We start from the raw sequence: 23802 nt of genomic DNA, 5'->3' as shown, positions 1-23802 counted from the left end.
TAATTACACTGAAGAGAATTTAAAATAAAATTGAACGCCTAAAAAGACCCCCCCCCGATAAGTATTCGCTAGTTTTATGTGGCATAGAAAATGCAATGTTTTGACTAATAGCAAAAGAGCGGTTTCTTTGACAAGCAAAAAAAATTACATTATATTTAGATATCTCTGAGGGGAGGGAGCAGAGAAATTTAAAACAATGGTTGGGGTGGGGGATTAACATTTTAATATCTCTGACACACAGTTTTACAGTGCTTAAAAATGGTGAGAAGAAGAGGCTAAAAAAAGTTGGAAAGAAATAGGTAGATATTTCTATAAGTAGCTAGAAGGTAGAGGTAAAATGTTTACATTTCCAAATTGAGACTGCACTTGCGTGCCTGAAGGCCCTAGCATAACATGAAGGGGGCTACCTCACGATCTTGAATAGACGGGGCTGAGGCATTACGAGAAGCCATCCACCTATTTTCAATTTTCTGCCAGGTTGCATATAGGTTTGCGCAGAGCTGACATTGGCATGAGAGGCTCCGGGCATTTAAAGTTAAGTGGTCAATGGCTGGTCCAGAGCATGCGTAGAGGATCCGGCATATCTTATGATGGAAGACCTTGCAGCTTGCATCGGTGTGGCATCGGTCCCTCTTGCTCTCTTTTCAGGGGGAGAGTAATTGTCGGAATCCTCCTTAAAAAAGAAGAAACAATTTAGTATGAAATAATGATCCCTCTTTTACAGAAGAAAAATTAGTACCCCCCGCCCCATATCCAGAATTTTGTCTAAAAAGTATGCATCGTAAAGAAACCTCTTCCTTCTTTTCAGCAAAGCACAACGCAAAATTTTCCAAAAAATATACTAGGCTTAGAAATCAAACGTTTTTATTGCACAAATTTTGAAAAAATAAATCTTGACAAACAGTAGTCCGTAGTCTTAGGATACAAATCAGTGTTTCTATTTTTTACCATTTAGATAAAATTTTAAATGTTCCAGTCTATAGGCTTTAAATAAGATAAAAAAGATTGTTAACACACACAGCTTACAGGCTATAAAATTTGCAATCATAGGTAAAAATGCTATTAAATTTACGCATAATAAAGCTATGTATCTTTTTTGCTCAAACCCCCTCCCCCTTACTTTTCATGTGAAGAAACAATTTGTTTTCACCTTACAACGAAGGTGTTAGAATTGATACATTCCCCCGTCCCCCCCTCCCCCCATATAAACACTGAGTACTGAAAATGGCTAACACCCCTCCCCCCTCTTTGCATTTCAAAGGATTTAATCTCGCTAATTTGACGCAAAAATATCTCTTTTTCAAGCTGTCTAGAATTACGCAAAAGCATATGGCACCAGAATTTTGTCTAGAAAGGATTTATCAGCAAAGAAGCCTCTCCCCTCTTTTCAGCAAAGCAAAAAGTAAAAATTTGCAAGAAATATACAAGGCTTAGAAATCAAACGTTTTATTGCACGACTTGTGAAAAATAAATCTTGACAAACAGTAGTCTGTAGTCTTAAGATAGAAATCAGTGTTTCTATTTTCTACCATTTAGAAATTTTTTTTAAATGTTCCAGTCTATAGGCTTTAAATAAGATAAAAAAGATTGTTAACACACACAGCTTACAGGCTATAAAATTTGCAATCATAGGTAAAAATGCTATTAAGTTTACGCATAACAAACCTATGTATCTTTTTTCTTAAACCCCCTCCCCCCTTCCTGTTGTTGGGAAAAATCAGGGTGTTTTCTCCTTACAACGAAGGGGTTAGAATTGATACATTGCCTCTTCCCCACCTCCCCCCATATAAACACTGGGTACTCAAATCGGCTAACAAATACTATATGAAACTAACACCCATCCCCCTCTTTGCATTTCAAAGGATTTACTCTCGCTAATTTGACCAAAAAATATCTCTTTTTCAAACTGTCTAGAATTACGCAAAAGAATCTCGCATTAATCATTGCCGATAATACACGTGTGAAGTTTGTTTTATGAAATTCACCCTCTTCTAAGAAGATTTAACACACATGGTTTTATCTAGACTGCAAAGAAAGCACATTTTAAATGTACGATGGGAAATGACATTTTTTAAGCGAAAGAATTATTTATAATGAATGAATTAAACTCGTAAATAGAGGTGGGACGGAAGATGAGGTTTACGTAATGGAAAAAAGAGCGTATTTTACGTTTTCTATCGACTATAAACATCATATAGTAGAGTTTGTATTGTGTGGGGGAGGGGTGGGGATATGCCCAGAATTTGTATTTACTGGAGGGGTGACTATGTAAAACGATTTTATTTGGAAATAAATTAAGAAAATTTAGTAAACTGAACTCACATTATAAATCGATGTAGCCATAGCTTCCAAGTCAATAATATCAAATGTATTATCCATGGTGTGTTAGAACATTATGAAAATTTAATCGTAACGCATGAGCATTATATACAAAATCTCAAGGGCGAATGAAAATCACTCCTTTTATTCGTATCCAATTAGCAATCAAGTTATCGTATTTAGAATAACATCCAATCTCTCTGATTGGCCCTAAAAAATGGGTGTTACCTCAAAAACCAGTCTGTTTGTGTTATACAGTATCAATTATACTCTCAAAACGTGTTTGATCACTTTATAGGTAAAGGTTTGCTCGCTTTTTACAATGTGCACGTGAAACTGTACTGTATATTCTTGTACATGCTAGAGATAAGACAAATTACGCAATCACTGGTGAAACCTTAATATCACTGTCCTTGGTAAGTCAACGTACCGGTTAGACTACACTGTATATTCATGCCTCAGGCGAGAGGTAAGACAAATTACGCAATCACTGGTCGGTCTGTGCATTGCCTTACTACTCATAACTTGCAGCCCTTTCCCTGGGAAATGTGGGGGATTAAGTCATCCTAAAAGACATATTTATTAAATTTTCGACTATGCTGAACAAAATGGCTATCTTAAAATTTTGATCGGGTGACTTTAGGAAAAAAATGAGCGTGGGAGGGGGCCTAGTTGCCCTCTATTTTTTATTCGCTTAAAAAGGGCACTAGAACTTTTAATTTGCATTCCAATGAGCTCTCCTACGATATTCTAGGACCAGTGGGTCAATAGGATTACCCCTGAGAAAAAAAAACAACAAAAAAAAAAAAAAACACGCATCCGTGATCTTTCTTCTGGCAAAAAAATGGAAATTCCACATTTTTGTAACGAACTTCTATATTCATATATTTTTAATACGTATATTAGCGGGTTGGCCCTCTAGTCAATACCTTGCTCTTTAAGCATAAGTTCGAATTTTGTTCTAATTCTTTAAAAATGACCTCTTAATCACAAATGCCGTTAATTAGAATAAATAGCTCTTATGAAAGTACTAAATAATCTGTGGCTTAAAGAGCGAGGTATTGACTAGGAGGTGAACCCAATCATATACGTAATGTTTTCTGTCGTTTTAAGTTTTGATGTTGCTCCTTACTTTCAGTTGAAAAACATGTTTTTTTTTTATATATAATTTCTGATCTTTTTTTAAATAATGCTGGGAAATTCGGCGCCCTCTTCATAGCAGTGTCCCTTCCCCCATGAAAACTTCCTTCATGGAAAGATCCTCCCAAATAACCTCCGACCCACTCCCCCCCCCACAACCAGAAAAATCCCCCTGAAAATGTCTGTATATTTCCCAATAACCAATACTATATGTTAACATTGGGTAAAGTTCATAATTTTCAGCCCTCACCCCGGTGACTTCGGGGGATTAAGTCATCATAAAAGACATATTTATCATATTTTCGACCCTGATGAACAAAATGGCTATCTCAAAATTTTGATCGGGCGACTTTGAGAAAAAATGAGCGTGGGAGGGGGCCTAGTTGCCCTCCATTTTTTTCTCACTTAAAAAGGGCACTAGAACTTTTAATTTCCGTGCAAATGAGCCCTCCCACGATACTCTAGGACCACTGGGTCAATACGATCACCCCTGGGGAAAAAAACAAAAAAAAAAAATAAATAAATAAACACGCATCCGTGATCTTTCTTCTGGCAAAAAAAGACAAAATTCCAAATTTTTGCAGATAGGAGCTTGAAACCTCTGTAGTAGGGTTCTCCGATACGCTGAATATGATGGTGTGATTTTCATCTAGGTTCTATTACTTTTAGGGAGTCTTTCCCCCTTTTTTCGAAAATCATCCAAATATTCTCAGGCACGTAACTTTTAATAGATAGGACTAAACTTGATGAAACTTATATATTTGAAATTAGCATTAAAATCTGATTCTTTTGATGTATCTATTGGTATCAAAATTTCGTTTTCTACAGTTTCAGTTACCATTGAGCCGGGTCGCTCCATACTTACAGTTCGTTACCACGAACTGTTTGATATTGCATACCAGCATTGAAAATCTTTTGCATTAAAAATTGGACCTCAGTTTCCCCTGTTTTCTAAGACTTATATGGTTGTGTAGATGCTGTCCAGAGAAAATGCCTATGGATTGTTTGGGGTACCCGATTGACTGACCGAATCCCAAACAGTAAGCTGTACGAAAAATGTGGCTTAATACCGCTTTCTATGGCTATAATGAGAGAAAGGTTGAGATGGCTATAGAAACGTTCCAAGGAAGAAGAATGATAAATTGGAAAAGAATGTCCTTTTCAGCCAATAGCCAAACGAAAATCAGGTTGTCCCCAAACAGGGAGAATGTCGTAAGAAAAGGTTTAAGGGAAACGGGAACTTCCTGGGAGGGTGTAAAGAGGGAGGTGAGTTTTGAATACATTGGGATGGAGGAACAAAGTGCCTAGCTGTGATTCTGTGGTGAATTTGCACTAAAGAGAATCGTTAGTAGTATTATTATTAGCATATGATTGTGTAAAATTCCATTTAACCAAATTAAAGAATCAAATTTTATTTTAGTTTTTAGTATATTAGTTCTTTTTTTTAGAAAAAACTGAAAATTGACACGAAAAGCGAAAAAAAACTAGGTTTGCGTCGACCTAGAATGTGCAACTTTGGATATGTTGTTAAACTTTTTTTTCTCTACAATATGGTAAAACAAAATCATTTTTGTTGCAATTTGTTAGGGGTCGACCCATATTTTTGGCTAGTTTGCCTGTACTATTTGTTTGTCGGAGCGCAAGTAATGACTTCAAATAGGGAGACATGTATTATGGTAAATTGTATCTCTCCGATAAAAATTAATGGAATAAGATTAATATATTCTTATCAAATCTATAAAGTGGGAGGAGGGGTGGGGTTTTCATCGATAATTTTGAATAGAATATCTTATTATCATTAATTTGAGTGTACATGATGTTTATTTTGGTGGAGGTGGGTAAGGGCCGACGGAAGGGTGTTACTTGAAAGATTTCTAAAACAAAAATTAAATCAATATTCCAGGAGAACCCAACACATGACGAACCCCTCAGGCAAAGAAGTGGAGGATACGTGACGATGCGGGGACTTTACTGCCACTTCCGCCCACCATGCAAAGCGACAATGCAGGGGCTTTACTTCCACCTGCGCCGGCCATGCAAATGACGACGCAGGGGCTTTACTGCCCACCATTCAAATGCACAACATTAATGCCACCCTTTTCGTAATTTAAATCGAAATGTTCGCACCCCAAAAATTACGCAATTATTGAGTCATGAATCCTTTTCTCCCTTGCTTTATCAGTAGATAATTTTTTCAAAAGAACGAAGAAGCTCAACGGCTTATTGTGTGTGACTTATTTACTGGACATATCTTGAACAGTGTTTTAGTGGTAAATAGTACTGATTTGATCTTTAACAAAGAACTTAACGTTTTAATATTGGGATCATACGCAAGGCAAGAGCCTAAATCCCTCAGCCCCAAATCGCAATATTTCTATGGTTTTCCCAATCTACTTATTTCACATAACTTAATTGCGTTAAGGCCCCCTCAAAACCACTTTTCCAAATTGCATTCCTCGTGAAAAAAGTAACAATAAATTTACCCAGATAATAGGGTGTTACGCCTCTTGTTTGAGAGTTCCAACCCTCCTAAGAAATAAAGTTAAAGGCTATTAAACTCGGTGTCGGGCCCCTTAATAGAGGTTTCTGGCTCTCCTAAAAATAAAGTTACAGGTTAAAACACGCGGTCTCGGACCTCTTGTTCGAGAGTGCTGGCCCTCTTAAAAAATGAAGTTGTAGATTTTTAAACTCGGTTTTGAGTCTCTTTTTCAAGGGTTCTGGCTCTCCTGAAAAGTAAAAATTATAGGCTTTCCAATACTGGGAATATATTTTTCAGCATATAAAAAACTGCGCCATTTCAAGAAGAAAATAACGAGGATGTTGGGGTCCCTTGTTCCACGATTGTTGGCCCCCAGCCCCCACCCCAAGAAATATTTTTAAACACAGTGTAAATATTCTTTTTCAGCTAAATGAAACCACACCTTTCCAAAAGAAAATAACTTCTTTATATTATTATTATCAGGTTTTGGCTGAAATGCCAGTAAAGAATACTGACAATAGCAATGAATCAGATGATTCACTGAAAGGTTATTAAGAGATTGGTTTGGAGAGGTTACTGCTGATAGTGTAACTACCCTCAACTTTGACATAGATGTTGTAAAAGCCGATCTAGGGCTTGACACAAATTATGATTGGGTGGATTATTATCTATCACCCAAGGACCATGAAAGACTGGTAGCAGAGGCCAAATCTCCATTCATTTCACTTGCCTGACTGGCTTGACACTTGTCTGACAATTTAGGCAGGTGGGCCACCCTATGGATTCTCGGACGCTTATTGTCTTGCAATTCCAGGTGACTTGTTGGTCAATTAATATTTCATTAAGTTTTTTTAGTGCAACTGTCTGAGCTTGTGGATTGGGTCACTTGCCTGACACTCTAGTTAGGCGGGGCCCCTATTGAGCTTTTGACGCTCGTTGCCTTGCAAGCTCAGGCAACTTGTCAGTCAGCCAATATTCCATTAGCTATTAGTTAGTGCAACTTTCTGAGCATATCAATGGGTTCAGTCGCCTAACACTCTAGGCAGACAGGCCCTATTGGAGTTAGGACGCTTGTTTGCCTTGCAATTCCAGGCGACTTGTTGAAAAACTAATATTTATCAAGTTTTTGTTATTACAACTAACCGAGTTGTGTACAATCTGTCCAAGTTTCTACCTTAGTTCTACCCTAGGATGTATGTATGGACGGATAGATGAGTGATAGACATATCTATCAACAAGTGAAATGTCATCATTTTTATGCAATCCTAAAAAAAAATTGCCACATATGACTCTCAATCACACTATCTGTCTTGGTTTTATCTCCAATCAAACATGACATGATACCAGAAACCTGACGTTAATTTTTAACATAAACAGACAGGTCCTTTTGGGGTTTGGACGCTCGTTTGCCTTGCAATCCCAGGCGACTTATAGATCATTTAATATTTGATTGTTTTTGTTAGTGCAACTGTCTGAGTTGTGTACTTTCTGTGCAATTCTCTGCCTTAGTTTAATTCAAAATTTGAATTGAAGTTAAGTTGCTGGCATTAAGCTATTGCTAATTCGAGATAAAACCAAGACAGATAGTGTGAATGAGAGGCAAATCTGGTAAAAGTTTTTTTTTGTAGGATTGTATAAAAATGATGTCGTTTCACTTATTGATAGATAAATTCGATCACTCATCCATCCGTCCAAACATCCATCCTAGGGCAAAACTAAGGTAGAGTACACAACTGAGAAATTTTCACTAACCACAACTTGATTAATATTAGATGACCACTATGTCGCCTAGAATTTCAAGGAAAACGAGCGTCCAAACCCCCATAGGGCCTGTCTGCCTAGAGTGTTGGGCGAGTGAACCCACTGATATGCTCAAAAAGTTGCACTAACAAAAAATAAACAAAATATTGGTTATTGACAAGTTCCCTAAGCTTGCAAGGTAACGATTGTCCAAAGCTCAATAAGGGACCCGCCTGCTTAGAGTGTGAGGTAAGTGACCCAGTTCACAAGCTTAGACAGTTGCACTAACAAAAACTTTATTAAATATTAGTTGACCAACAAGTCGCCTGGAATTACAACGTACTTGTTTTAGATTTCTCTTAGAAGACGATAGATGACGGTAATGCGTGCTTGAATAAAATTCGTTTTTATATTCCTTTAGGTTCTTCCCCAAATCCCTAAGTCAATAATTCAAGTACAGAAAAGCAACGATTTTAAGTTTCCCCCTCCATTAACCGCGCTTTCCATATGATAAAATTTATGATTTAGTAGCGTGTAACCGCATATACCCATATTCGTGCTACAGCTCAACCTCGAGGCTTCGTGAGAGAAAATTACAGCCCATCCCAGCATTTTATGATTCAATTCGTGATCGTCAATGCAAAACTGAAGACTAGGAATTTGCAAAAAAAAAGTTTGGTCAAAGAGAGGGTGTGAAAATGGGGAGGATTATTGTAAACGTACTTGGAAAGTGATGTATTATTAGTTACTGGATATTGTGAGTAAAAACACGGATTAAACCTATGAGGAATTTCGGTTGGATCTTGGGTATTATTTTTACGCTCCTCACCTGGTGATGGATTTAATTCTTAAAATAAGCAGAGAAAAAAAGGCTTGATCACCAACATTAATCAGCATTTATTTGTAGTTAGATCCATTAGGGGAGGGTATGTTTTCGCGAAGATTATATACTGGAAACTGACTCAACTGGAAAACACACCGCAATTTTTCCGGACATGACCTTCTTTTATCCGTCAGCAATATCACACTACTCTTTGCCGTGTTATGATTACAAATGGCTTAACAATCCTTATGATTTAAATTTTCTGAACATTGCCACTGTTGAGGAGAATTGACCACAAATATGTTTTTTTGGAAATTGATGGTGAAATATCTATAGAACTTCATGACTTGGTAAAATATTTTGTTTTATTGTGCATAAACAAACTAGTGTCTAAGGACTCTTTGAGTCCATATAATATTTCTTTGGTTGAGGATGGTATGCATTAAACACCTTCAAAACACAAATGAATTGCCGACCTTCAACCGAAACAGAATAGTGTTGTACACCATGTTCTTTTGAGATAGATGGTAGCGAACACTTAAAAGGTCAAAAAGATTCATAGAGCCCTCCAATTAGATCAAAACCCCTACCTCGAACTGTTTATTATTACTGTTGTCAATAAACGTTTTGAAGCAAAAACAAATATTGAAAAACAGATCTTTAGACTCATTTTGAATTCAACCTCCGGTGAAATGTACAAGTGTGTGCTATAGGAGTCATTGTAACGTTGTAACCAACCTTAAAAAATGTGCTTGAATCACTGATGACCTGGATTTTACACTGTTCACTATTATAGACTTCAATATTGTCCCTTTATGTAGAAAAAAAGAAACGTAGTTTAAAATTAAAAAATTATTCTGGTTGCCCAGTCTTAGAAAGTTAAAAAAAAACTCATGTTAGAGTTATACCACAATGTGTGTAGGCCCCAATGGCCGAGGGGGGATAGGTTCAAGTTTGTTATGGGGATACTGATTCAATTTTTCTAAAATTTAAAAGGAAAATATATTAGATGATTTGAAAAATGGTAAACACATTATCTCTCGAATGGACTTTACCGATTGGGATGAGTCCATTTACCTGAAGCTAGTGAAGCACCACACCCCCAATTAACTTTTGTTTTTAAAATCAAAAACGGGGAGCAACTTGACTTCCCATGGTGGGCTTGCAGGTTCGAAGGTGTACTATGTGTGAACGCACAATGAAGAAATCAAAAAGCATGCAAGGAGGTGTCTAAAGACTTTGTGAAGGAGAATTTCAATATGAATAATCATAGAAACCGTCAAGAAAGTAGCCTAGATCCAAGAGTGAAAGACATGGTTATTCTCTCTTTAATTTCAAAAACTACACAGTAAGAATCAATACCAATGTCATATCAGCCATATCAGATAAAGTCTATGTATGTGCGGACGGTGTCAAGGTTCAACCCCAGGGACACTACATTACTTCAGACCGAGATAAATGCTTACAGTAAAGACAGCGTCTCGGTCTGAAAAAAATATATTAAATCAAATAGTAGGTGGTCCTTAGGTGGGAGAGGGAGGATCATATGAGCAGTGTTTATGTAATGTTCCACGCGTAAGGCAAAGTTGTTAATACCAGTGATTTTTATTGTATTTTAGAATCTTTATGTGAAAAGGGTTTAATAATTAACTATCAACCTGCACCCCCACTGTCGGCTCAGGGGGGTGATCCGGCCTTCGGCCGGCCGCCACCAGTGGCAGCCACATCCCTCAGGGGGGAGGGGCCGTTTCAAAGCGTGTTTAAAATTAAATGAATGTTTTCTTGTGAATAAAACAAAATGATATTAAAGTGTATTAAAATTTTGTCTTGTATTTATTGTCAATAAAACATAGTGTGTGTGTGTGTGTGTGTATGTGAGTAGGTGTGTGTGTGTGTGTATGTGTGTATTTGTGTGTATGTGTGTATGTGTGTATGTGTATGTGTGTATTTGTTTATGTGGGTATTTGTGTAAGTGTGTATGTGTGTATGTGTGTGTGTGTGTATGTGGGTATGTGTGTCTGTGTTTATGGGTGTGTATGTGTATATGTGTTTGTGTGTATGGGTGTATGAGCGTATGTGTGTACGTGTGTGTATGTGTGAATGTGTGTGTATGTGTGTCTGTTTGTATGTGTGTATGTGTGTTTGTTTGTCTGTGTGTAATGTGAATGTGTGTGTATGTGTGTATGCGTGTATTTGTGTATGTGTGTGTATGTTTGTATGTGTGTATGTGTGTATGTGTGTATGTGCGTCTGTGAGTATGTGTGTATGTGTGTACGTGTGTATGTGTGTTTGCGTGTATGTGTGTATGTGTGTATGTGTGTATGTGTGTATGAGTGTATGTGGTTATGTGGGTATGTGTGAGTGTGTGTGTATGTGTGGTGTGTGCATGTGTGTGTGTGTGTGTGTGTGTGCATGAGTGTGTTTATTTGTGTTTGTGTGTGTGTATGTGTATGTATGTGTGTATGTGTGGATCTGTGTGTATATGTATGTGTGTATGGATTCCTTTAGAAAATTTTAATTATTCGATTGGTATTCATGAGCCAAGATCCAATAAAACACTGCGTCTGGGGGCTATTTCCAGTTGCTTTCAAATTAACTTAGCGAAGCTAGCGTAATGCCATCTGCGAAAGTTGGCAAATGAGAACTCTGAGTGCACGGTCCCAGTTCTAACAATGCTAATGTCAGGAGTACCCAACAATTCGAAAATCATTAAACCATGGGTTTTTAAATATGTAGAATAGGTTATTTCATTTCCAAACGGTTGTGAATCACGGTCCAAAGACTGATAGGTCAATTCGAACAGGGTTCAGTAGAACTTTCTTTTATCAAACAGTAAGTTGTATAGGAAAATTCCACTCACTTTGGAGACAAGATTGGATACACCAAGAAACTTAAAATCGCGGGGGAAGAGTGGTCCAGTTTTAAGAGTTTCAAAACTGCAGGTGACAGCTTTATAATAAGAAATAAGGTGTCATATAAATGTCCGTTTAAGGGCCCAAAATTACGTTTACAACAAAAAAAATTTGTATATTTGTAAAAAACGCAAAAAGACGCACCAAATGGCATGTCAAGTTGATTTTATCAAAGTATAGTACAAGATTCGAAATTCTTTGTTTTTCCAGTTTGTTTTGTTAATTTTTTCGTGTTTTGTTTTTGGTACCTCAACAATTGAATCATTAATCTTTGTAGGATCCTTACTTACGGTCTTTTTAACCTTAGTTTAGACATGATTTCGTGTGACAAATGTCGTTTTGAGTCAAACCGACGCTAATTAGAATTATACTTTGAAATCTTCCAAAAGCTGAATCACCAAGGTGTATTGTAACATCTTCTGAATTAGTTATGTTATTTGAAATAAGTGACTTAATTTTTGGGTATAATATTTTAAAATAAAAAGAAAGATATTTAAAACTACTCTACTGAAATATGTAGATCCATTTCCTACCTTAGTTTCACGCTCCGGTACATTTTCGGTACTCAATAATTTCGAACCTGCATAGACAGCAGCAGCAGCTGCTCCAGCTGCTATGGCAATACTCTGCAAAACATAAAATATTATGCAAAACATCAAATATTATGCAAAAAATCAAATTGTTTGTGGAAATAGTTAACTTTCTGTCTGCAAACAGATCCTCGTTTAGGCTATAATTGTCAGATGAAGGCGAGAAGATTAGAACATAAAATAAAACATTCGAGATAAAATTAGTAAAAAAAATAAAGTCAACTATTTACATTTTGTTATACTATCGTGCTATGGCACGATATTCGGTACTCAATATTTTCGAACCTACATAGACAGCAGCAGCAACCACTCCAGCAGCTATGAAAATACTATACAAAAAATCAAATCTGATGCAAAAAAATGAAATTGTTTTGTGGAAATAGTTAACTTTCTGCCTGCTGACAGATCCTCACTTAGGCTATAATTGTCAGAAGAAGGCGATAAGACTAGAACATAAAATTAAACATTCGCGATAAAATTAGTAAAAAAAAATAAAGTCAACTATTTACACTTTGTTATACTATTGTGTTGTAGAAGCATGTGAGAAACAAATATTCAGTTTCGAATATCTTGCCATTTTTAAATCATACTCTAAAACAACTCGATAGTCTTCTGGTTCTTCCTTAATATCGACTGAAATCAATTTCGTATATAAACTGAAAAGTTGTTTTGTTTAAACTACGCTTATTCTTTGAAAATTACCTTTTTTGTGCTTTAAAACATAGAAATAATTTAGACCCCCCCCCCCCTAGTTATTTAACAACATTTAAATGCTTTTTAGACATACACCAAGGATGTTATTCGCAAAGTCTTCCATAGTCAACCATGTATAAATCTGAAGCGCTCTGTAACTGACACTCGTCGTCTCACACCTACTATTACGCAATATTTCCTCAAAATCAATAAGCGTTTGTATATAAGTATAGCCATAGAATTTGCGTCTTTTTCCGCAATATAGATAGTGATGCCCTTAATAAGTGCCATATAGTCGAAAATGGAATTGTGACGTGTTGTCATTGCAGGAATATTTTACGATCCATTGCCATAACCAACTTCTTGAATTTTTGAACTGCCAAGTGTCAATTATTTTCGCCAGCCAAATTTCTTCTCAGCCATGGAAGACCCTCTGAGGGGATTAATGGCCTAATTCAAAAACTAATTCCCTGTATGCTACTAGAGGTTTCAGAAATCTATACAAATTCCAAATCAGACTGTTATTAACACTTGCCTTCCAAAAATTACAAATCGAAAGAATCCAAAATATGCTCCACTCTCATGATTAAATGTTTTGCAAAATGTGTTACCTGCAATACTATGTCTAAAAAGCTTTTGACTGGTGACATTAATAGTGACTTATGTGACCTGGATTTAACTCGCTCGAATCTGATCCTTTAGCTTACAGGATCAATTCCTGTAAATCTAACGGAAAAGTCAGATTTTCCGACTTATATCGGAAAATCTGTCCCTAAGCCAAGAAAAAGTCTGGGCCGTAACATACACTTTTGACCAATTTCTGACTAAAGTCAAAAACAAAAATCCCTGCCAAAGCCGCGACAGCCAAGTTATCCAAGGAATTTGTCAAAAATGAAAAAAGAAAGATGCATCAGCCGTTCAATCGGTCTGCGATACAATCCTCTGTGAAATTATTATTCCTTTCATTCCATTACAAAAATCTACGAATCTTACCCTTGAAGATACTCGTCTGCTTATGAGCATTCATTTTGTTATGATTTTTTATGCCATTAAATGGGGCATAAAAGCTGCTGTATTGACAGGTGTGGAATGGGAGTTCAAGAACTCCGAGAAATTCCGAACAAAAGAAAACCTTAGAATTCTGAACTAAAGTCCGCATGTGAGAAATCTCAACTTTGGTCACAAATCAAGCTTGATTGTGACAGACCACGAACCGGCTGGGTTACCTTGGTCCAGAAACCTACAAACCGTAAATTGGCTAAAGTTTTAAACAAGCGCAGCATTCTCCGTTGCCTGGTCAACCTGATTGATTCCTGAAGAATGTATGGAAAGGATAATCCTTCCTCTATGCAAGCGTAAAGGTAGCCGAAACGATTGCTCGAATTATAGAGCAATCACCCTCCTGTCAGTTCCTGGCAAATTATTCACCGTGACTCTGCTTGATAGAAGTATCCAGTTCAGCCGTAAGTGCCGCCAGATTCAGCAATCGCCCAACTGATCCATAACTGAGCAGATATTCACTATTCGCCAGGTCATCGAGAAGGCCCTTGAGTTCCAACGTAGAGCATATTTTGCCTTTGTTGACTTTAAGGCAGCTTTCGACTCGGTCGATCGTGAGTCTCTTTCGCTGATAATACAACGAACGGGTCTCCCTAACAAATACTGTCGCCTATTGAAGGCGCTCTACACTGGTACAAAAAGCTCTGTCCAGGTTAACGGTCAGCGAAGCCCACTATTCGAAATAGATACTGGTGTAAGGAAAGGCTGTGTTGCTGCTCTTGAAGTTTTTAAAGCGGTGATTGATTATATCATGGATCGAACACGGAATCGGCTCAGATTCGGACTGAAATATGGCGATTGAGTCCCAGCCGATTGCAACTTCGCAGATTATATTGCCCTGATATGCACTTTCAAGACATTTTTAAGACATTTTTCATTACGTTTCAAGATGTTTCAAAACTTTTTTTATGAAATTTTTCTTCAGGGCGTTCTACAAGACTTTTCAAGACGTTGGTCTAATGTTTACAAATGCAAATTCAAACGACCTTGTCATGACCTTTGCTTTCCACGGAATCTTATCCTAGAAACAGAACCGCGTCACGCAAGCCCCCTAAGATTTTAATCGTATGAACACACGCACAGAGATATTAGGTATAGGCATGCATCAGAACGACTGAAAGGGATGGTTTTTCAAATGAATGTATCGGTCTAAATTAAGAAGCAAGCTAGCATGGCAATTCATGAGGGGTGTTAACAGGTGATACTTTCCAGTGGTAATTAAATGGATAAAAAATTCTAAGTCCATTGTTATCAATTGTTTGACGCAACCTAGACAAGGATAAGTTTGGTTAGGTATTGAAGTCAGTGATTTGTTACGTAAGCATCATTGTGCAAATGATTTCACTGGCCAGTTACCGACCCCATTTATAAAACTGAATGAAAATGATTCACCTTATCATCTCTTTGAAAGTTATTTCGGAGGGTAATACCTTTGGAAGGCATTGCCTTGGAAGGTCATTCCCCATATTTTTCTTTAGTTTTTTCCAAACTCCGTTTGAAGCACGGGAGAGGTTACTTTGGTTTCAAACAGCGAGTTCTGCTTCTACTTCTCTGAGTTTGACGAGGGGATGGCTTGCAAAAACAAAACATTGGAGTCAAAGCATTATTTTTATCGATAAAATGTATGAAAATACCTTAGGAGTGATAATAGGTGCCAGAGGAAAACATGGGCCAGTTACAGAGTGCCAAAGTCCAGGAATTGCCATGGAATATCATGAAGGATTGGCTTGGAAAACACAAAGCAGTGGAATTATAGAAACAGTTTCAAGAAATATCTGAAAATTCAAAGTGGGGGGGGAGTAATATGATTGGCTTGTCAAAACACAAAGCATTGGATTTAAAGCATGATTTTTATCAATATTTATATCAAATGGCTGAAAATGCTTTAAGGATGAAAATATGTGCCACAGGGCACCATGGACAAGCCACAGTGTTACTGGCCGGGAAATGCCTTGTGTGCTTTCCTGTACTTTTTCTGTATTTAATCCATTTTTATATACTTTTCAGTTTTCCTGCATATTTTGGTATTCCTGGCGTTTTCATATATTTATCCAATATTTTTTTTTTTACTCCATGTGTTTCTTTTTGTACCTATCTTTTTCCTGTGTTTTTCTGTATTCCATCTGTTTTTCATATACTTGTCTGTTTTTTTGCGTTTTTTCGGTATTCCTTGCATATTTCATTTAGTTATCTGTATTCCAGTTTTTTCTTCTCTGTACTCCATGTGTTTTGTGTGTACTTATCTTTCATTCCTGCTTTTTTACGTTTTACTTCCGATTCGCATATTCTGTTTTCCAGTGTTTATTTCTGTAACCCCTACGTTTTTCTTGTAGTTATTTGTTTTCCAGCTTTTTTCTGTACTCCGTGTGTTTTTGTTTGCTTATCTTTTATTCCTGTGTTTTTACCGTATTAATTAAAAAAAAACTTTTTACACAAAATAAGTTTTTGAAAAAAAATACAGAACTGCAATAAACAAAAAATGAGCAAAAATAACATCAAAGAATCTACCAAGCGTGAAACTACCACAAATCAGCATCGATAAATAAATGAAACCTAAAACGAACAGAAATTGTAATAAATAACCAAGTCAAACTCAAAACGAGCAGAAATTAACATAAGTTGGGCTCAAAACCCCTATGCCTTACCAGGGCCAGAACATAATTTGCACTTTACTGAAAAAAATATAAAGGTTTTTACCTTTATAACAGTAGTGTTATTATAACAGTTCCGACGAGGGTGTCCCCCCATATAGCTATAACAGTTACAACGAGGGTGTCCCCTATATAGCTATAACAGTTTCAAGCGCACAGTACCCGTACCATACAGGTGCACAGCACCCGTACCATACAAGCGCACAGTACCCCCTTATACTGTTAATTAAAGGTAGCGGACAGTACCCCTTTTTATATTAATATATACAAGCGGCCAGTACCCATACCATTCAACGGGGTAATCATTCCAACAGGGCATTAACATGTATCATAATAAATCACCACGCCTTAAAAATTCATATCTTTGTTTTTGTTTTTTTTTATGTTTTAATCAGAATCATCCTACCATAAAAATTCGTGCTGTTCACGAAACCATGGTTTTGGTTTTAAATATCATGTTTCTGTTAAAAGTCATGACGGTTTTCATGGTATGGTGATTCGTTTGCTGGTATGAGGTTATGAAATTCTGACTGTTAAACAATATGTTTAGGCGTGGTTGTTTTATGTTTAACCTTGAACACGGGTATAAAAACTTTGTCGATGAGTTATTTTCTCAGTTCAAAATTGGCATTTGAAATACAAGCATGCATTCTAACAAAAGGAATATTGATGAAAGCTACACGCAAGAAGAAAGTTATTCTTTTATATTCTTAGTGGGTAAAGAAATTAATTCTAATAAAATATATCGAGTGGTTTATACAATCCCCCTATAGTTAACAGATTGTTAAATATTTTTGAACCTGGATCTCCAGAGGTCGGTAAAGAGCAATATCAAAACAAAAAAAGTATGTAAACACTGCATTTAAATGGCTTGCGAGCTTAGTACATGAGGAAAATCATACCTATTTTTCATTTCGGCCCAAAGTTCCCCACCCCCCACTATGCCACAGTCATCCACCCCCCACCCCACCAAGCCCCCCCCATCCCTCCAACCCCCCTCCCTCCACCCCCTACCCCCCTCCAATCCCCCCACCCTCCCCCCTCACTCCACCCCCTTTGGGTGGAGTTTCATGGATTTTTTCATGAAAAACAAACTTTGTATTTTCTCACATCTCTAAGTCATATCAGAAAAATATAATAATACTCGTGACTGAAATCTTAAAACATATACTAATATGTATTATTGGTGAGGACTGATGATTTCCAATCAATATTTTTTCTTGAAAAACAAACTATTTTTTTTAGGATTTTCCGGAGCTCCCCCTACCCATTAAGAAGATAAGAAGGGGTGAAGCGACTCCAATGATCATTTCAAACAGACCAACTGTTATACAATATGGTCGTTTGCCAAAACCATTAATTTCATCAACAATAATCACAAACCACCCAATAGCCAACTGTCCAGCCGCCATATCCAACATCCACAGCAATATGCCACAACCATCCGGACCCATCATACCAGCCAACTGTCAACTGGTCAACTGCCACATCCAACATCCACAACAAGATGCCACAACCATCCGGACCCATCATACACCACCCAACTGTCAACTGGTCAACTGGCACACCCAACATGCAAGCTATAGCTCCAAATCGGGAAGCTGATGTAGTCATGGAACCAATCGCCTCTCTCCGTGATTACTTAAGAAAAATTGTATCTTCTCTTTCTCTTGCTCTCTTATCTCTGTATATATCTATCCCAGTGTGCGTGTTATAAAAAAAAAACAAGAAAAAAACATCATCTTCAACTATACAACTATACATCTACAATCTTTTTCAACTATAAAAAAGGCACTAGCCCTTTCAGTTTCCGATTGAATGAACCCTTTTGAAGTTTCTACGACAACGTTTCCAATAAAAAATTTATATGCCCCCAGGGCATAACTACCACCCCGTGCCCCGAGGGCTCTGGGGGGGGGGTTCATCCTTAAAGACCAGATTTCCAAAACTTTCAACTTCGTTGAATAAAATGGCTATCTAAAAATTTTGATTGGATGTGTTTTCTCAAATCACTTTCGACTATTAAAAAGGGCACTAGACATTTGAATTTCAAATTTAATGAGCTCTTTTTCAAGTTTCTACGACAAATATTTCAATAAGACCCTTATATGCCCCCAGGGTAAAACTTATAACCCTTGCCCTAAGGACTGTGGGGAGTGTGTCCTGCTCAAAGGCATAATTTCCTAAGATTTGAACGTCGTGGGACACATTGGCTATCTAAAAATTTTTATTGGATGTGTTTGGGGAAATGGTGGGCGTGGAAGGGGTGATAGTTGCCTTTCAATCCCTTTCGACTATTAAAAATGGCACTATCCCTTTCAATTTCCAATCGAATGAACCCTTTTTGAAGTTTTTACCACCACGCTTTCTATAAAAACCTTATATGCCCCAGGGCATAACTTACAACCCTCGCCCTGAGGGCTGTGGGTGTCATCCTCAAAGACCTAATTTCCAGAATTTAAAACTACGTCGAATAAAATGGCTATCTCAAAGTTTTGATTGGATGTGTTTGTGGAAAAGGTGGGCGTTAGAGGGGGGTTAGTTGCCCTCCAGTCGCTTTCGACTATTAAAAAGGGCACTAGCCCTTTGAATTTCCAATCGAATGATCCTTTTTTGAAGTTTCTACGACAACGCCTTCTATAATAACCTTATATGCCCCCAGGGCATAAGTTACAACACTTACCTTGAGGGCTGTGGGGGAGTGTCCTCCTCAAAAACATAATTTCTATCTGGAAATCAATTACGCTGAACAAAATGGCTATCTTAAAATTTTGATTGCATGTATTTCGGGAAATTGTGGGCGTGGAAGGGGTGTTAGTCGCCTTCCAATCACTTTCGACTATTAAAAAGGGCACAAGCCACTCCAATTTCTAATTGAATTAGCCCTTTTCGAAGTTTCTACGACAACTTCTTCAATACGAATTGCCCTGCTCTAAAAGAAAAAATTATAAATAATACATTGTGCCAACATCGTTCTTATATTCCCCCAGGGCTAACTTAAAACCTTTGCCCTTAGGGTTGTGGGGGAGTATTCTCCTCAAAATATATTTTCTATCTGTAAATCAACTACGCTGAACAAAATGGGTATCTCAAATTTTTGATTGGTTGTGTTTGGGGGAATGAGGGACGTGGGGGGGGGGTAGTTGCATTCAAATCACTTTCGACTATCAAAAAGGGCACAAGCCATTCCAATTTCCAATCGAAAGAGCCCTTTTCGAAGTTTCTACGACAACTCCTTCAATAAGAAGTGCCCTGGTATGGAAAAAAAAAAAATAATATATTGTGCTTACATCATTCTTTACTTAGGCAGCACGATTGCGCTGCCTATGATTTCTTCCGATTTTCATACTCTGTTGATCTGTGTTTATTTTTGTATTCTCTACGTTTTTCATATACTTATTTGTTTTCCAGTTTTTTTTCTGTACTCCATGCGTTTTTGTGAATGGGATTACGGGCAAAATCAATGCAACAGGGTACCAGGGGCTAGCCACATAGTGCCACGGACCATGAAATATTATGGGGATATAACAATGGGATGGGAGTGTCTTGGATTGTAATGCTCCATACGGTTAAAATGACCATGGGACCAGGAGTCGCACGGGTCACAGAGTTCCACGTACCAAGAACAGTCATTGTCCATGGATAGTAAATTATTTCTTGTTATCTTATTCAATGGTTTCACCATTTGCTTCAATGGGGTATTCCCAGAAAATTCGAATTAGGTCTTACGTTCGTAATGAAATAAAAATTTCGAATCAAATGGTCATTTTACACTATTACTTCATCTGTTTTCCTCATTCCTTCCATTTATCATATTTTTGTATGTTTTTTTAATTTTTATTTTCTGTATTCTCTAGATTTATCATAGGCCTATCTATTATCTAGCTTTTTTCTGTATTCCTTTTTTTTGTCAATGGGATTCTGGGCAAAATCAATATCCCGCAATGTTTTGTTTTCTGCCTCTTGTGTCAACCTTTAAGTCAACATGAAGGCCAGGCTATTCCAAGCAAAATCCAAATCCAGCAATGTTTTAATTCTTACCTCTAGTCTCAATCTTTAGGGCAACATGGAAGCCAGGCTATTCCGGGAAAAACCAATACCCCACATTTTTTGTGTTTCTTGATGTAATAATGCAAAGAAAAACAATTAAAAACCATAGTAGCATTGACATCATGTTTGGCTGCAGTAGGTACTGGGGATGAAAAATGGCGAGGGGGCCTAGCTGGATTTTGATTATTTTTGGGAGTAGAAGTAGAACTCGCTTTTTCAACTAGAAGTAACCCCTCCCAAAATTCTATGGCATTTTTTTGATCTGATACCCTTAGCAAAAACGAAACAAGACAAAAACAATACACTTGGTCAATACAAAGGAAAACAAATAAAAACAATAATAGCATTGTCGCCATGTGTGGCTGCAATAGATAATGGGGATAATAAATGGCGATTGAAGCCTAGCTGGTTTTTGATTACTTTTGGTGGTAATAGTAGAACTTGCTGTTTCAACTTTGATATAACCCCTTCCGAAATTTTAGGACCACTGGTTAGATATGATCACCCTTAACAGGTATTAAATTTAAAAAAAAACAAGTTTTTTAAACTGAAAGTAAGGAGTGACATTGAAACTTAAAACGAACAGAAATTATTCCGTATATGAAAGGGGCTGTCCCCTCCTCAACGTATCGCTCTCTACGCCAAAGTTTTTTATTGTTTTAACAAATAAAGTTGTGAGACAGAGTCAAACTTTAGCGTAAAGAGCGAGGCGTTGAGGAGGGGACAGCCCTTTCATAGACGAAATAAATTCTGTTCGTTTGAAGTTTTAATGTCAATCCTTATTTTCAGTTTAAAAAACTTGTTTTTTTATTTAATTTCTGATCGTTTTTCAGTTAATGCAGCTTTTATTTTGGCTCACCGTCATTGAATAAGTAAACAAAATTTGCATAAAAACTTTACTTTTCTTTTACTAAATGGCTGTCTCTAAATTTTTTTTTATGACGTAATTTACAAATTAACTTACGTAACTAACTTCTATATTCGTATATTTTTCTTCTGGCAAAAAATACAAAGTTGCAGATTTTTGCAGATATGAGCTTGAAACATGGGTAAGAGAGTTTTCTGATACGCTGAATTCTGACGGTGTAATTTTAATTTAAGTTGATTCCCTTGCAGGGGATGTTTCCCCCCCCTTGGATAAATCGGGTAAATTTTCTCAGGCTCATAGCCTTTAATTAGCAATACTAAACTTAATAAAATTTATATATTTAGAATCAGCATTATAAACACATTCTTTTGATACATTTATTGACATCAAAATTCCGTTTTTAAAAGTTTCGATTACTATTGAGCCGTATCGCTTATTTTTTTATTGTTTTTTTTTATTACTTATATGTTATTACGTATATAAGGGGGTTCTTCCCTTAGTCAATACCACGCTCTTTACGTTAAAAGTTGATTCACAAACCCCTGAATCACAAAGGCCTTTTAATTAGAATAGATAGCTCTTTTTAAAGCACTAAAAAAAAAACTGTAGCGTAAAGAGGGAGGTATGGACTTGGGGGAGAGCCTCCTCACATACGTTATAATTTCTGTTCGTTTTAAGTTATAATGTTGCTTCTTACTTTCAGTTGAAAAAACTTGTTTGTTTTTTATTTAATTTCTGATCGTTTTTTAAATAATGCTTGGAAATCCGGCGCCCCCTTCATAGAAATGTCCCTTGCCCCAAAGAAACATCCTTCACGGAAAGATTCTCCAGAGTAACCCCCTCCTCTAGCCCCCGCCTCTAGAAAAAAATCCTTCCTGAAAATGTCTGTATACTTCCCAATAACCAATAAATAATGCTGGCAAGTCCGGCGCCCCCTTCATGGCAATTTCTCCTCCCCCATAATACTTCCTTCATGGACAGATCCTCCAACATAACCCCCGACCCACCCCCCCCCCCCCACTACCAGAAAAAAAACCCTCCTGAAAACTTCTGTATACTTCCCAATAACCAATACTATATGTTAACATTGGGTAAAGTTCATAGCTTTTAGCCCTCCTCCTGGGGACTTCGGGGAATTTAGTCATCCTAAAAGACATATTTACCATATTTTCGACCATCCAATTTCGACATTTCATGGTCATGGTGGCATTGTACTCCATGAGTTTATTTTAATGAGATTCCGGGATAAATCAATGCCACCATGACCATGAAATGTCGTGGGGTTATTACAATAAGTTGGGAGTGTCCTGGACTGTAATGATCCATGGGGTAAGAAGGACCGAGGGATCAGGAATCGCACGGAGCACAGAGAGCTACGTGCCAAGATCAGTCATGGTCCATGGATGGTAATTCAATTTTTGTTATCATATCCAATGATTTTACCATTTGCTTCAATGGAGTATTCACACAGAAAATTCGAATTAGGTCTTACCTTCGTAATAAAAAAAAATAAGACAGACACCATAACAATAACAAACACAATGTTTGGCCGCAGTAGCTACTAGGGGGACTAGCAAAAAAACAAAACAAAACAAGACAAAAACAACAAACATTGTCAATATAAAGTATAATAAATAAAAACAATAATAGCAATGACGCTATGTTTGGCTCTAATAAATACTGGGGATGATAAATGGCGATGGTAACCTAGGTGGATTTTGATTATTTTTTAAAGTAAAAGTAGAAATCGCTGATTCAAATCAATATAACCCCTCCCAAAATGCTAGGACCACTGGTTTGATATGATTACCCTTAGCAGAAAACAAAACAAAAAAAAATAAACGTGCGTAATACAAAAAAATAAAATAAGAAAACAATAACAACACTGACACCATCTTTGGCTGCAAAAGGTAATGGGGATGAAAAATGGCAATGGTAACCTAGCTGTTTTTTTTTATTATTTTTGGTAGTAGAAGTAGAACTCGCTTTTTCAAATCAAAGTAACCCCTCCGAAAATTCTATGGCCAGTAGTGGGATATGATTACTCTTAGCAAAACACGAAACAAAACAAGACAATAACAATAAACGTGGTCAATACAAAGAAAAACAAATAAAAACAATAATAACATTGACGCTATGTTTGGCTGTAATAGGTAGTGGGGATAAAAAGTGGCGATGGTAACCTAGCTGGTTTTTGATTATTTTTGGTAGTTGAAGTAGAACTTGCTGTTTCAGCTCGATTTAACCCCTCCCAAAAGGCTAGGACCAATGGTTTGATATAATTACCCTTAACAGAAAACGAAGCAAAACAAAAAACATAAACGTGCTTAATGCAAACAAACAAAAACAAATAAAATCAATAATAAAGATCACCCCCTATTTGGCTTTAATATGTACTGGGGATAAATAAAGGAGTTGGTAGCCCAGCTAGTTTTTGATTATTTTTGGTAGTATAATTATACATAGCTGTCTCAAATA

At 36.9% G+C, this 23802-nt stretch overlaps 1 protein-coding gene across 2 annotated transcripts in view; it reads right to left on the bottom strand.

Moving 5' to 3' along the window:
* Positions 1-23802, bottom strand: part of LOC148952274 (zygote arrest protein 1.S-like) — a 177207-nt gene that overhangs the window by 65360 nt on the left and 88045 nt on the right. For both annotated transcript variants that reach the window (XM_089088910.1, XM_089088911.1), the window contains exon 3: positions 11947-12039. In XM_089088910.1, the coding sequence (XP_088945036.1) occupies positions 11947-12039 (93 nt within the window). The remainder of the gene's footprint in view (positions 1-11946; positions 12040-23802) is intronic.

This window comes from Artemia sp. Qi Xiang Cuo, chromosome 5 (genome assembly GCF_049724085.1).
Source record: "Artemia sp. Qi Xiang Cuo chromosome 5, ASM4972408v1, whole genome shotgun sequence".
Lineage (NCBI taxonomy): Eukaryota > Metazoa > Arthropoda > Branchiopoda > Anostraca > Artemiidae > Artemia > Artemia sp. Qi Xiang Cuo.
The sequence above is the reverse complement of the archived record's forward strand: the minus strand, read 5'-3'. Positions and strand labels throughout refer to the sequence as shown.